This window comes from Anarhichas minor, unplaced genomic scaffold, assembly GCF_050575085.1.
Source record: "Anarhichas minor isolate MPS153535 unplaced genomic scaffold, ASM5057508v1 ptg000102l, whole genome shotgun sequence".
Classification (NCBI taxonomy): domain Eukaryota; kingdom Metazoa; phylum Chordata; class Actinopteri; order Perciformes; family Anarhichadidae; genus Anarhichas; species Anarhichas minor.
Window position 1 is genome coordinate 90,397 of NW_027466548.1, and position 16,025 is coordinate 106,421.

At 42.0% G+C, this 16,025-nt stretch overlaps 1 protein-coding gene across 1 annotated transcript in view; it reads right to left on the reverse strand.

The window, feature by feature from the left end:
• The window catches only part of ece2b (endothelin converting enzyme 2b), a 30,302-nt gene extending 26,395 nt beyond the window's left edge, over positions 1–3,907 (reverse strand). The window contains exon 1 of the mRNA XM_076082790.1: positions 3,708–3,907. Coding sequence (XP_075938905.1) covers positions 3,708–3,740 — 33 coding nt within the window. The 5' untranslated portion in view covers positions 3,741–3,907. The remainder of the gene's footprint in view (positions 1–3,707) is intronic.
• Between the last annotated feature and the right edge of the window lie 12,118 nt (positions 3,908–16,025).

Genomic DNA, 16,025 nt, shown 5'->3' on the forward strand with positions numbered 1-16,025 from the left:
TTAAATAACGACTTAATATGTTAAATAACGACTTAATATGTTAAATAACGACTTGGTATGTTAAATAACGACTTGATATGTTAAATAACGACTTGATATGTTAAATAACGACTTGATATGTTAAATAACGACTTGGTATGTTAAATAACGACTTGATATGTTAAATAACGACTTAATATGTTAAATAACGACTTAATATGTTAAATAACGACTTGGTATGTTAAATTCCGACTTGATATGTTAAATAACGACTTGGTATGTTAAATAACGACTTGATATGTTAAATTCCGACTTGATATGTTAAATTCCGACTTGATATGTTAAATAACGACTTAATATGTTAAATAACGACTTGATATGTTAAATAACGACTTGATATGTTAAATAACGACTTGGTATGTTAAATAACGACTTGATATGTTAAATAACGACTTGATATGTTAAATAACGACTTAATATGTTAAATAACGACTTGGTATGTTAAATAACGACTTGGTATGTTAAATTCCGACTTGATATGTTAAATAACGACTTAATATGTTAAATAACGACTTAATATGTTAAATAACGACTTAATATGTTAAATAACGACTTAGTATGTTAAATAACGACTTGGTATGTTAAATAACGACTTGATATGTTAAATAACGACTTGGTATGTTAAATAACGACTTGATATGTTAAATAACGACTTGATATGTTAAATAACGACTTAATATGTTAAATAACGACTTGATATGTTAAATAACGACTTGGTATGTTAAATAACGACTTGGTATGTTAAATTCCGACTTGATATGTTAAATAACGACTTAATATGTTAAATAACGACTTAATATGTTAAATAACGACTTAATATGTTAAATAACGACTTAATATGTTAAATAACGACTTGGTATGTTAAATAACGACTTGATATGTTAAATAACGACTTGATATGTTAAATAACGACTTGATATGTTAAATAACGACTTGGTATGTTAAATAACGACTTGATATGTTAAATAACGACTTAATATGTTAAATAACGACTTAATATGTTAAATAACGACTTGGTATGTTAAATTCCGACTTGATATGTTAAATAACGACTTGGTATGTTAAATAACGACTTGGTATGTTAAATTCCGACTTGATATGTTAAATTCCGACTTGATATGTTAAATAACGACTTAATATGTTAAATAACGACTTGATATGTTAAATAACGACTTGATATGTTAAATAACGACTTGGTATGTTAAATAACGACTTGATATGTTAAATAACGACTTGATATGTTAAATAACGACTTAATATGTTAAATAACGACTTGGTATGTTAAATAACGACTTGGTATGTTAAATTCCGACTTGATATGTTAAATAACGACTTAATATGTTAAATAACGACTTAATATGTTAAATAACGACTTAATATGTTAAATAACGACTTGGTATGTTAAATAACGACTTGATATGTTAAATAACGACTTGATATGTTAAATAACGACTTGGTATGTTAAATTCCGACTTGATATGTTAAATAACGACTTGATATGTTAAATAACGACTTGGTATGTTAAATAACGACTTGATATATTAAATAACGACTTGGTATGTTAAATAACGACTTGGTATGTTAAATTCCGACTTGATATGTTAAATAACGACTTGATATGTTAAATAACGACTTGGTATGTTAAATTCCGACTTGATATGTTAAATTCCGACTTGATATGTTAAATAACGACTTGATATGTTAAATAACGACTTGATATGTTAAATAACGACTTGGTATGTTAAATAACGACTTGGTATGTTAAATTCCGACTTGATATGTTAAATAACGACTTGGTATGTTAAATTCCGACTTGATATGTTAAATAACGACTTGGTATGTTAAATTCCGACTTGGTATGTTAAATAACGACTTGATATGTTAAATAACGACTTAATATGTTAAATAACGACTTGATATGTTAAATAACGACTTGGTATGTTAAATTCCGACTTGATATGTTAAATAACGACTTGGTATGTTAAATTCCGACTTGATATGTTAAATAACGACTTGGTATGTTAAATTCCGACTTGGTATGTTAAATAACGACTTGATATGTTAAATTCCGACTTGATATGTTAAATAACGACTTGGTATGTTAAATTCCGACTTGATATGTTAAATAACGACTTGGTATGTTAAATTCCGACTTGGTATGTTAAATAACGACTTGATATGTTAAATTCCGACTTGATATGTTAAATAACGACTTAATATCTCAGAATTGTGTGTAAACAAACTGAATCACAGTTTTAGTCTCAACAGATGAATCTTTAGTAAATCTGGTTTTATTTCTTCTGCACATGAAGACATGTTGAGAAATGTTGTAAAGAGGTTTCATAATTTGAGGTATTTTAGTGAAATGTGATTTTAAATCTTTATTATCAAACAGTATTTATTCAAGTTTTAGGTCAGCTATGTGGACTGCATGCTAACGGCTAATGCTAACCACCTGATTGGTCGTCACAGTTACCAATCACAATGAGCCAATCAAAGGTCACCAAACCAACAGGTTAAAATACCTGAGGGCTTTGTGTCCCCTGAGCTCGTCTTCTCAGGCAGGCTGAAGGAATGTGGATCAGCCTGTTGATTCCCTGAACTCACCAAACCAGACGGTTCTCTGAAGGAAGTTCTTTATTGTACACGTCTACAACTTCCTCTTAACTTTCAGGTTTCCTGGAGAGAACTATTGTTTCTCATTTCTGACAATGTGATTAAAAGAGCATCCTGTTATTGTGAGAAGCTTTCTAAAAAGTGACGGCTAAATTGAAATATTAAGACATTTCTCCCTATTTTTAGATACTTAGTCATTCATTTGAGATATTAAGTCAATATTTTGATAAACTGAATCATGTTGAGATACTATGTCGTTATTTTGAGATCACCAGTTTGTCCCCAGTGTTTCACCAGTTTGTCCCCAGTGTTTGACCAGTTTGTCCCCAGTGTTTGACCAGTTTGTCTCCAGTGTTTGACCAATTTGTCCCCAGTGTTTGACCAGTTTGTCCCCAGTGTTTGACCAATTTGTCCCCAGTGTTTGACCAGTTTGTCCCCAGTGTTTGACCAATTTGTCCCCAGTGTTTGACCAGTTTGTCCTCAGTGTTTGACCAGTTTGTCCCCAGTGTGGGACCAGAACCAGAGCGTCCATTAAGAAGCTCCATGTTGTGATTGTCATTGATCAGTTCAGTAATCAATCAGCCTGTTGGATCAGTGACGTCAGCAGGACACACACACACACACACACATACACACACAACATACACGCACACACACACACACACACATATAACATACACACACACACACACACACATACACGCACACACACACACAACATACACGCACACACACACACACACATATAACATACACACACACACAACATACACATATAACATACACGCACACACACGTATACATAAATAACACCTACACACGCACGCACACACACACCTGTCTGCAGTAACAGTTCCATACGGATCAATGGGACCCGCCTGTGAATCGATCCCAGTGATTGACAGGTGATCAGCATCAACTGCACGGACACAGAACCGACCGGTGCACGAGGGACACACAGGAGCGCGTGGGCTGCGTGTCACGCGTCCGGGGCGCGTGCATGCTGCGTGTGCATCTACGCTTGTTTTGTTCGTGTGTGTGTGTGGACTCACGGTGTTCCGGAGGTCCTGCAGCGCTACGCTCATCCTGGAGCTCCGTGCCTGAAAACAGAGCGCTACCGATGGCCGCTCCACCGGCCCATCCTCCCGCTGTCAGTCCGTTTGTCGCTCTGTTTGCGTGTCTCCCAGTGCTCCTCCTCCTCCTCCTTCTTCTTCTTCTTCCTCCTCTTCTTCTTCTTCTTCTCCTCCTTTAGTGTGAGCAGCAGAAGGAACGTTGGGAGGTTTCTCTGATTCCTCTCTCTCTCTCTCTCTGTCTCTCTCTCTCTCTCTCTCTCTCTCTCTCTCTCTCCTCAGACCCCGCCCAACATCCAACCAGCTTCTTCCTCTCACAAACAAACACACCCCGAGAAACAGTGGGGCTGACGTCACCCTCACGGCCCCACGTCACCTACTCCAGCTCGATCTATCTGTATGTCTGTCTGTCTGTCTAGATAAATAGACAGACAGGTAGATACTTTATGAATCCCGCAAGGGGAACTTTTTTTGCTCCAGCAGCAATTATGGTAGAAGGTAAAAATAAAATATCAAATGCACAATATATACAATAAGAATAACAGAGTAACAATACAATGAAATAGAATAATATTAAATTAACTAACTAAACTAAACAGTAATGCAAATATTTAACCAAACACCAGAGTAACAGTGTTATAGTCTAGTAGTGGATGATCTGGCCGGAGGTGATTCATTATAAAGCCTTATTGTATCTGTCATTGTGACAGCGGAGCTGGATCAGTCTGTTCCACTCCACAGGATCTCATGAACTCGGTAACGAACACCCACAGAACACAAGACAGATTGGATTTTCTTCAGTTGACGCAGATTTAATTGCATCACAACGTATACAAGTAAACCGAGCTGTCCAGAGTCAACTAACTACACAATAGTATTGTACATTACTTTATACCTCCATTCTACCCTAAGTCCCCCCCCCTCTGTCTGTCTAAATATAAAAACAACAACAATAACTTTATAACATAAACACATTATGCTGAATCAGTATTGATGATAAATATGATAAATTATACATTATAATATAATATAATATAATATAAACATACAAGTTGAATTAAGTTCATCACAATAAAAACTGAGCTGATTAAAGAAGCACTTTCTGTTTATCTGATGAGAATAAAAATGAGTGTGGTTTGAAACAGGTCCGTCCATCCATCCATCCATTTTCCTCCACTTATCCGGGGTCGGGTCGCGGTGGCAGCAGGCCCAGCAGGCTGACCCAGACTTCCCTCTCCCCGGCAACATGTTCCAGCTCATTCTGGGGGATCCCGAGGCGTTCCCAGGCCAGCTGGGAAATGTAATCTCTCCAGCGTGTTCTGGGTCTTCCCCGGGGTCTCTTCCCAGTTGGACGTGCCTGGAAAACCTCCAGTGGGAGGCGTCCAGGAGGCATCCTAATTAGATGCTGAACCACCTCAGCTGACTCCTTTCGACACGAAGGAGTAGCGGCTCGACTCCAAGTTCCCTCCTGATGACCGAGCTCCTTACCCTATCTCTAAGGCTGAGCCCGGCCACCCTACGGAGGAAACTCATGTCGGCCGCTTGTAGCCGCGACCTTGTCCTTTCGGTCACGACCCAGAGTTCATGACCATAGGTGAGGGTAGGAACGTAGACCGACCGGTAAATTGAGAGCTTTGCCTTCCGGCTCAGCTCCCTCTTCACCAAGACGGTCCGGTGCAGTGCCTGCTTTACTGCTGCAGCCGCACCGATCCGCCTGTCGATCTCCCGCTCCATCTTACCCTCACTCGTGAACAAGACCCCGAGATACTTGAACTCCTTCGCTTGAGGTAGGCACTCCGTCCCCACCTGGAGGGAGCAATCCACCAGTTTCTGGCAGAGAACCATGGCCTCAGATTTGGAGGTGCTAACTCTCATCCCCGCCGCTTCACACTCGGCTGCAAACCGCCCCAGTGAATGCTGGAGGTCACGATCCGAGGAGGCTAACATGACCACATCATCTGCAAACAGCAGAGAGGCGATCCCGAGACCCCCGAACCTGACGTTCTCCACCCCCAGACTGCGCCTAGATATCCTGTCCATGAAAGTCACGAACAGGACCAGTGACAAAGGGCAGCCCTGGCGGAGGCCAACACCCACCGGGAACGTGTCTGACTTATTGCCGAGAATGCGGACACAGCTCCTACTGCAGTCGTACAGAGACCGGATCGCCCTTTGTAATGGGTCCGGCACCCCATACTCCCGCAGCACCCCCAACAAGAACCCCCGAAGGACCCAGTCGAAAGCCTTCTCCAAGTCCACAAAGCACATATAGACTGGTTGGGCAAACTCCCAGAACCGCTCCAGTAGTCTTGCGAGGGTAAAGAGCTGGTCCACTGTTCCACGGCCGTGAGGCTGAGTAGTGTGATACCCCGGTAATTCGAGCACACTCTCCGGCCGCGTCCACAATAGAGGCTTTGAACATGGTCCATTCGGATTCCGTGTCCCCAACCTCCCTCGGGATGTGTGAGAAGTTCTTCCGGAGGTGGGAGTTAAAGACCTCCCAGACAGGGTCCTCCACCAGACGTTCCCAGTTCACCCTCACTATACGTTTTGGCTTGCCGGGTCTTTCCAACCGGTTCCCCTGTCATCTGATCCAACTCACCACCAGGTGGTGATCAGTTGACAGCTCTGCTCCTCTCTTCACCCGAATGTCCAAGACATACGACCGCAGATCAGATGATACGAGTACAAAGTCAATCATAGATCTCCGGCCTAAGGTGTTCTGGTACCAGGTACACTTATGAGCCACCTTATGTTCGAACATGGTGTTCGTTATGGCCAAACCGTGGCAAGCACAGAAGTCCAATAACGAAACACCATTCGGGTTCAGATCGGGCAAGCCGTTCCTCCCAATCACCCCCCGCCAGGTTTCTCCATCATTGCCCACATGAGCATTGAAGTCCCCCAGGAGAACTATGGAGTCGGCAGGCTGTTTGGTGCATAAGCACAAACCACAGTCAGAGCCTTGCTCCCCGCAACCCGTAGGCGCATGGAGGCGACCCTCTCGTTCTCCGGGGAGAACTCCAACACAGCGGCGCTCAGCCGGGGGCTCGTGAGTATCCCCACTCCCGCCCGGCGCCTCTCACCCTGGGCAACTCCGAAAAAGGACAAAGTCCAACCCCTCTCCAGGAGCTTGGTTCCAGAGCCAGTGCTGTGTGTGGAGGTGAGTCCAACTATATTTAGCTGGTATCGCTCCACCTCCGGCACCAGCTCCGGCTCTTTCCCCGCTAGCGAGGTGACGTTCCACGTCCCTAGAGCTAGGGCCTGACCCGGTCTGTATTGCACCCGACCCCGATGCTTGTCCCTGCAGGTGGTGGGTCCACAGGGTGGCTGCTCCATGTTGTTTCTTCGGGCTGAGCCCGACCGGGCCCCATGGGCTAAGTCCAGGCCACCAGATACTCGTTGACGAGCTCCCCTCCTGGGTCTGGCTCCGGGAGGATGCCCCGGTTTCCCTGGTCCGGGCGAGGTGGCTGAAGACCGTGGGCTGCTTATCATCAGGGTTATTTGAACCGCTCTTAGTCTGGTTTGCCTTGGGAGACCCTACCAGGGGCTACTGCCCTGGACAACATAGCTCCCAGGATCACTGAGCCACTCAAACTCCTCCACCACGTTAAGGTGGTGATTCGCGGAGGAGTGAAACAGGTCAAATATGAATATATAAATATATAAATATACATAATTTTAATATCTTCATCTTCATAAACTTCACTCAGGAAGTTTAACGTCACGTTTTAAAAGATGAAATATGACGTATTTTTAGACAAAATTAACCAAATTTTTTTATTTTCTCTGCAGCAGATTAATTAATACAAGAAATAATTTTAATCTATTCTTCATGAGATGATTCAACGATATGAAAATACATAAAATTATAAATGATAATTAACTCAAAGCTTCATACAGACTGAAGACAGAAAAGCTTCAATGCTTCTGCTCAAAGAAGTCAATGAAAACTGAAAGAACAAAACTCAGAACTGGTTGAACTGGGTTCAGTATTCAGTTTCAAAATAAAAGTCCTGAATGAAACCGAAGTAACTTTACTCTCTTTTAGTTTAGAGACAGAAATACTAGTACTTATGCCTTATTTTCTACTTCTGTGTACTTCTACTTCACTACACTTTTTACTTTAACTCAGTTACTTTTCAAAATAAGAGTTTACAGACAAAAACAGAGAAGTTTCTAAAAATTAAGTTTAATAAAGTCTGAAAATATAAATCTTTAATCTTCCTCCTCATGCTCTTAATAATTCCTTAATTTCTGTCTCTGGTGGTTTTATGATGAACTGTTGGCTCACAGCGCCTCCTGCTGGTCTGAGACTCGCAGCACAGAGGAAACCAGTGAAACCAGTTCATATTAATAATGACTTTAATGTTCATCTGAAGGAGGATTTAAAAACAAAAAACAGACAAACAGCTGATGAAAAGAAGATTAACAGTACAAAAATAACAAATAAATATGGAAAATAATGAATAAATGTCTCCATTCTGTAGAAATTAAAAGAGAAGATTATTTCACTTTTTCTGATACTTTATTCATATTTTAGATATGTAAAGAATATATATTATTGAGTGCCAATATTTTACAAATATTTTTGGGATATGTTACTGACGTCTTTTGGATAATTAATAATAATAATAATAATAATAATAATACATACATTTTATATTGCGCTTTTCAAAATACCCAAAGACGCTTTACAGGGCAGAGACAAACAAAACAAACAAACAGAACATTTTGGTAAAAAGAATAACTGGAGAAGCTGTGCTGAATGGGTCATGTAGTGGAGGGTAGGGTGCAGGGGTTAGCAGGTGAAGTCAAGTTTGAAGAGGTGGGTTTTGAGGGCTTGTTTGAATGATGATAGGGAGGGAGCCTCACGGATGTGGATGGGGAGGGCGTTCCAGAGGGGAGGTGCAGCAGCTGAGAAGGCCCTGTCACCCCAGGTCTGGCGCTTGGTCCTGATGGTCTTCAGAGTGTTTGCACTGGCGGACCTGAGGCAACGGGTTGGGGCGTGGAGGGGGAGGAGGTCTGAAAAGTAGGGAGGGGCCAGGTTGTTTAGGGCTTTGTAGGTGGTGAGTAGTATTTTGAAGTCTATTCTGTATTTGACCGGGAGCCAGTAGAGGTTGCGAAGGACTGGGGTGATGTGATCATAGCGGCGGATGGAAGTGAGCAGTCGAGCGGCAGAGTTCTGAACATATTGGAGTTTATTGAGGATTATGTTGGGAGAACCATAGAGGATGCTGTTGCAGTAGTCGAGTCTGGAGGTTATGAGGGCATGGATGAGAATTTCGGTGGTGGCAGAGGACAGGGAGGGTCGGAGGCGTGCAATGTTCCTGAGGTGAAAGAAGGCAGTCTTGGTGATGTGGTTGGTGTGGGGTAGGAAAGAGAGGGTGGGGTCGAGGATCATACCGAGGCTGCGGACCTGGAGGGGTGACGATGGAGCCATCAATGTTGAGAGAGAAGGGCTGGGCTGAGTGGGTGAGGGAGTTAGGGCCGATGATGAGTATTTCAGATTTGTTGCAGTTGAGTTTGAGAAAGTTCTGTTGCATCCATGATTTTATATCAGTGAGACAGGTGGTGAGAGTGGAGTGGGTGACGGAGGTGATGGTCTTGGTGGAGAAGTAGAGTTGGGTGTCGTCAGCGTAGCAGTGGAAGTTCAGACCATGACGATGGATGATTTGTCCAAGGGGAAGGATGTAAATGATGAAGAGGAGGGGACCAAGCACGGAACCTTGGGGGACACCGTGGGTGACTGGGGAGGTAAAGGATTTACAGTTGTTTATTGCAATGAATTGATGTCGGTCTGAGAGATATGAGGTGAACCAGGAGAGGGCAGTGCCAGTTATGCCAAGGGAGTACTGGAGACGTGAGAGGAGGATGGAGTGGTTGATGGTGTCGAAGGCGGTGCTGAGGTCAAGGAGGATGAGGATGGTGAGGAATCCAGAGTCAGCAGAGAGAAGTATATCATTTGTGATTTTCAGTAGGGCGGTTTCTGTGCTGTGTTTTGAACGGAAGCCGGATAGGAAGGGTTCGTAGAGATTATGGAGATTGAGGTGGGACTTGAGTTGTGATGCAACAACTCTCTCAAGGACTTTGGACAGGTAGGGGAGGTTGGAGATGAGCCGGTAGTTGTTGGGGATGTCGGGGTCAAGACCAGGTTTTTTCAGCACTGGGGTGACAGCAGCGATCTTGAGTGTGGAGGGTATGAGACCTGAAGAGAGTGAGGAGTTGATGATGTTGGTGATGAGAGGGGAGAGTGAGGGGAGGCAGGCCTTGACTAAGGAAGAGGGGAGGGGGTCAAGGGCACAGGTGGAGGTCTTCATGCTGAAGAGTATAGAGGAGAGGTCCATTTCAGTGATTGAACTGAAGGATGAGAGTGAGTGGCTTGGAAGTAGGGGAGAGTCATGTTGAGGGCTTGGGGGTGGTGGTAGAGGGGGGAGGGGGCTGCCAGCTGGTTGTGTATTGCAGTGATTTTGTCGTTGAAGAAAGATAGAAATTAGTTATTAAAGAGAGAATTATTAAATATTTTTTGATATGCACTAATATTTTCTTGAGTATGTTTTACCAATGTTTTAGGATATTTTATTCATATTTTTAAGATGTTTTATTAATATTTAAAATATTCAATGAAGAACTTTTGGATATGTTATTAGAACTTTTGTATACAAACCTATTATTTACTATCATTTATAGGATATGTTACTAATATATTTTAGGGATATGCACTGATATTTTCTTTAGTATGCTTACGAATATTTTAGCATATTTTACCAATTTGTTTTAGGATATTTCATTAATATTTGTAAGATATTTTACAGATATAAACTTATATTTTCTTTAAGATGATATGCCATCATCTATAATATATGTAACCAATATATTTTTTGGGATATATTCTATAATTAAACTGTAAGTTATTGTTTCTTTAAATGTTTTATCATGTCATCATGTTGCGACTTTCAAAGTAAAACTCATATTAACGTCAGTGTGACGTCAGCAGGTTCCTGTTCTGTGATTGGTCAGGTGGTGGTGGGCGGGGCTTCAGTCTCAGTGTTGATGTAGTGCAGCGTTTCTCCAGCAGAAGGCAGACTAAGATCATCTTACTGCAGACTGGACCGGGACCAGGACCAGGAGCAGGACCGGGACCAGGACCAGGAGCAGGACCGGGACCGGGAAGTAATGTCGTACTGTCTCCATTTGTTCTCCGTCACTCTTTGATTTTAAATAAATACAATAAATACCTCTTCCTCCTCCTCCTCCTCCTCCTCCTCCTCTCTGTATCACAGAGTGACTACCCATAATGCACCGGGGCTTGACAAAGACCGCACACAGTTTGACACGCCTCAAAAAACCTGCAGGCTGTTGATAAAGTTACCGCGGCAATGGCCATTGTTTCTCTTTTTGGTTCATCAGGCGCTGCTCTGTGATTGGTCCAGACACACCTGAAGGCCGTCTGACCTCTGACCTCTGTCAGTGTGTGTGAGTGTGTGAGAGTGTGAGTGTGTGTGACTGTGAGTGTGTGTGTGCGTGAGTGTGAGTGTGTGTGTGTGAGTGTGTGTGAGTGAGTGTTTGTGAGTGTGTGTGTGAGTGTGTGTGACTGTGAGTGTGAGTGTGTGTGCGTGAGTGAGTGTGTGTTTGTGAGTGTGTGAGTGAGTGTGTGTGTGTTTGTGAGTGTGTGAGTGAGTGTGTGTGTTTGTGAGTGTGTGTGTATGAGTGTGTGTGTGAGTGTGTGTGACTGTGAGTGTGAGTGTGTGTGCGTGAGTGAGTGTTTGTGAGTGTGAGTGTGTGTGTGTGTGTGTGTGTGAGTGTGTGTGACTGTGAGTGTGAGTGTGTGTGTGTGAGTGAGTGTTTGTTGGTGTATGTGTGAGTGTGTGTGCGTGCGTGAGTGTGTGTGTGTGACTGTTACTGTGTGAGTGTTTGTATTTGTGAGTGTGTGTGTGTCTGTGAGTGAGTGAGTGTTTGTGTGTGTGAGTGTGTGCGTGAGTGTGTGTGTGTGAGTGTGTGTGACTGTGAGTGTGAGTGTGTGTGTGTGAGTGAGTGTTTGTTGGTGTATGTGTGAGTGTGTGTGTGTGTGTGTGTGTGTGTGTGACTGTTACTGTGTGTGAGTGTTTGTATTTGTGAGTGTGTGTGTGTCTGTGAGTGAGTGAGTGTTTGTGTGTGTGAGAGTGAGTGTGAGTGTTTGTGAGTGAGTGTGTGTGTGAGTGTGTGTGACTGTGAGTGTGTGTGTGTGTGTGAGTGAGTGTGTGTGTGTGTGAGTGTGTGTGTGCGTGAGTGTGAGTGTGAGTGTGTGTGAGTGTGAGTGTTTGTGTTTGTGAGTGTGTGTGTGTGTGTGTGTGTGTGTGTGTGTGACTGTTACTGTGTGTGAGTGTTTGTATTTGTGAGTGTGTGTGTGTCTGTGAGTGAGTGAGTGTTTGTGTGTGTGAGTGTGAGTGTGAGTGTGTGTGAGTGTGAGTGTGAGTGTGTGTGACTGTGAGTGTGAGTGTGTGTGTGCGTGAGTGTTTGTGTTTGTGAGTGTGTGTGTGGGTGTATGTGTGAGTGTGTGCGTGAGTGAGTGTGTGACTGTGACTGTGTGTGAGTGTGTGTGTGTGTGTGAGTGTTTGTATTTGTGAGTGTGTGAGTGTGTGTGTGTGTGTGTGTGTGTGTGAATGGCTGATGATGTTGTGTTTCACCTTAAAAAGACGATTCACTGGAAACAAAAAGACGACTAATCATCTGCAGGATACAGCTTCTCTCACACACACAGAGTCAGAAGGCAGTGTGTGTGTGTGTGTGTGTGTGTGTGTGTGTGTTGCGTTCCAGCGATGCTTTCAGCTGTAATTAAAGCTCATTAAAGTTTATTGAAGCCGTTAAAAAACGCCGGCCTCTGATTGGCTGATGTGTTAATTCGCTCCTGCAGCTGCCGCTTCCTGTTTATTAAAAGTTTTCTTTGAGGTGTGTGACATCATCACAGTTTCCTGTCAGAGAATGAGACACCTGCAGACTCACCTTCATCTCTCACAGTTATTAACAGAGGAACTATAAATATATAAGAAGTACTCTGACTTTTAACTGCAGTACAAGTACCAGATGACATCATGCAGGTTCACCAGAAACCTCCAGCAGAGACTGGTCCACCATGGACAGATCTGGAGCTCCGGAGGGAGGAGGAGAGCTCAGCTCCCGGCAGCATCAGCAGCAGCGCCTCCTCCTCCTTCTCCTCCTCCTCGAGCAGAGCTTCTCCTCTCTGGGAGTCAACACCAACACCACGCTGCTGGAAACCCAGGACGTATTGCTGGACCCGCTGGACGGAAGGGAGGCACCGGAGAACCAGAACCAGGACTGAGAGGAGCAGACTGTCAGACCCTGCTGCAGTAACATGAGAGGTTTTCTAAAGGGACTCTGGTGCTCAGAGACACTACCACTTTAGTCCACAGGGGGCGACAGAAACAACAGGAAATAAAGTTCAATATTTACCTCGGAGATGTAGAGAACAAGTAGACAGTAGAGTACAAGTACCTCGATGTTCTACTTAAGTACAACATTGAGGTACTTGTACGCTACTTTAAGTACAGTACTAGTAAGTGTACTTAGTTACTTTCCACTTTTGAATACATTTCAATAACTAATAACATTTCCAAACACAGTAAATCAGTCAAGTTGAACTCATGTGACGTCAGATGTTATCATGTGACCATGAACGCCTTCTACTGTGTGTGAGTGTGTGTGTGTGTAACAGCTGCTGCAGTCAGATTAGCAGTTCTTTTCATTCATTAACTCTTTGTTAAGAAAAGCTTTCAGGAATTAAAACCTTAATGAGAGCCGATTGACAGCTGCAACACACACACACACACACACACACACACACACACACACACACACACACACCAGGACCGTATAAATAACTGATTTTCTGTACCTTATATGGTTGAATCAAAGTTGTTTCCTATATTTTTCTATAGATATTATAATTAATAATGATTTAAGACGTGAGGTAGGGATGATCTCTGCAGCACAGATGAGTCTGAGTCTCAGTAGAGTCACAGCAGTTTAGGAGGAGTTCCTCATGTTGTATGAGCCGGTTGTGTTTAGTCTTGTGTTCTTTATCATGACGATATCACATAACTCCATGAATCTACAGCTGACTGTGATGCACCAACAAATGAACGAGTCAATAAAACAGTTTGAACCAGAAACACAGAAATAATTTAAAGATCAGAAGGTAAAGTGAACCCAGTATTGTAATGTGAACACGGATGAGAAAACTCCACAGGAGATCATTAGAGTAGGATTTGATTAAATCACTTTGTTTTTAAACATTTAAAATCACATTGTGTGATGACTTAGATAAAGAAGTGAAGATCAATAGATCCTCCCTCTACCTCCCATCTTATCCTCCTACAGTAGTTTTTATCTTTCATCCTTATGAAAAAGCCCTTGTTATATTTTTGTGCATTTTCCTACGAATGTCCAGCGACACAAGCGTTCATCGTCCCTGCAGAGTTTAGGCTACAAAACTACGGAAGTACAGAAGTTATGTGAAAAATAAAGCACCGTTTGGGTTAAAAGTGTCCTGATTAGATGGATTACATAATAATTGATTAGCTGGCTTATATAGAAATCTTAATGTCTAACTTTTCAGAGATGTAGCTACACACAATGTGATTGTGGGGTCCCTCAAGGTAGTATTCTTGGTTCTCTACTCTTTTGTTACTGTATATGTTTCTATATGTAGACGATATATGTATGTCTCTATATGCAGACAGTACATGTCTCTTTATGCAGACGATATATGTCTCTATATGCAGACGATATATGGCTCTATATGCAGACGTTATACGTCTCTATATGCAGACGATATACGTCTCTATATGCAGACAATATACGTCTCTATATGCAGACGGTATACGTCTCTATATGCAGACGGTATACGTCTCTATATGCAGGCATTATACGTCTCTATATGCAGACGTTATAAGTCTCTATATGCAAACGATATATGTCTCTATATGCAGACGTTATACGTCTCTATATGCAGACGTTATACGTCTCTATATGCAGACGATATATGTCTCTATATGCAGACGTTATACGTCTCTATATGCAGACGATATACGTCTCTATATGCAGACAATATACGTCTCTATATGCAGACGTTATACGTCTCTATATGCAGACGATATATGTCTCTATATGCAGACGATATATGGCTCTATATGCAGACAATATACGTCTCTATATGCAGACGTTATACGTCTCTATATGCAGACGATATATGTCTCTATATGCAGACGATATATGGCTCTATATGCAGACGATATATGTCTCTATAGGCAGACGATATATGTCTCTATATGCAGACGTTATACGTCTCTATATGCAGACGATATACGTCTCTATATGCAGACAATATACGTCTCTATATGCAGACGTTATACGTCTCTATATGCAGACGATATATGTCTCTATATGCAGACGATATATGGCTCTATATGCAGACGATATATGTCTCTATAGGCAGACGATATATGTCTCTATATGTAGACAATATACATCTCTATATGTAGACGATATACGTCCCTATATGCAGACGGTATACGTCTCTATATGCAGACGATATATGTCTCTATGTGCAGATGATACATGTTTATATGTAGACGATGTAGTCATTTTCCTCTCTGATTTTAATTCTGTATTCTTCTGGTCTGTAATGTCTTCCTGTCTCTGACGACACTGTTGTCCACGTCTCACCCTCACCAGAGTTTAGTTAATGAAGTCAGATCTTATTTATTTTCATCTCGACATCCTCAGAGTTTTATGAAAGAGTTTTATCAGAAACATCTTAGTGAGATCAACTCGTATCTTATATTTACTCCTAGACCCATCGACATTGGAGTTTTAACATTTAACATTTTAATCTGTTTACTGTCAGTCATATTTGATTGTAATAAAGTTTCATCTCTTTCTCATCAACTGCAACAGATTAATTAACCCTCAGGTCTGATGTGTTCAGGAAAGAACTTCCTGTTGCTTTGTGTTTATTAACCTTCATTAGTTATTGTTACTGTTAATGAGCAGCTTTAATTAGTTCTAATAAAAACCTGGAGCTCTTCATCCTGATGAACACATTTATTTCCTCAGTCAGAAGACACCAGCAAACGTTTAGTCTCAAACTGATTTTATTCAAACCGACAATTAAAAATAGTTTCATCATTACATTCAGAAAGAATCAGCTCAGAAAAATCTAAACAATTCGTCCAAACTATCCATACAGATTCTGTACAGGAGGAGGAGGATGAAGATGGGGGGAGGAAGAGGAGGAGGCTA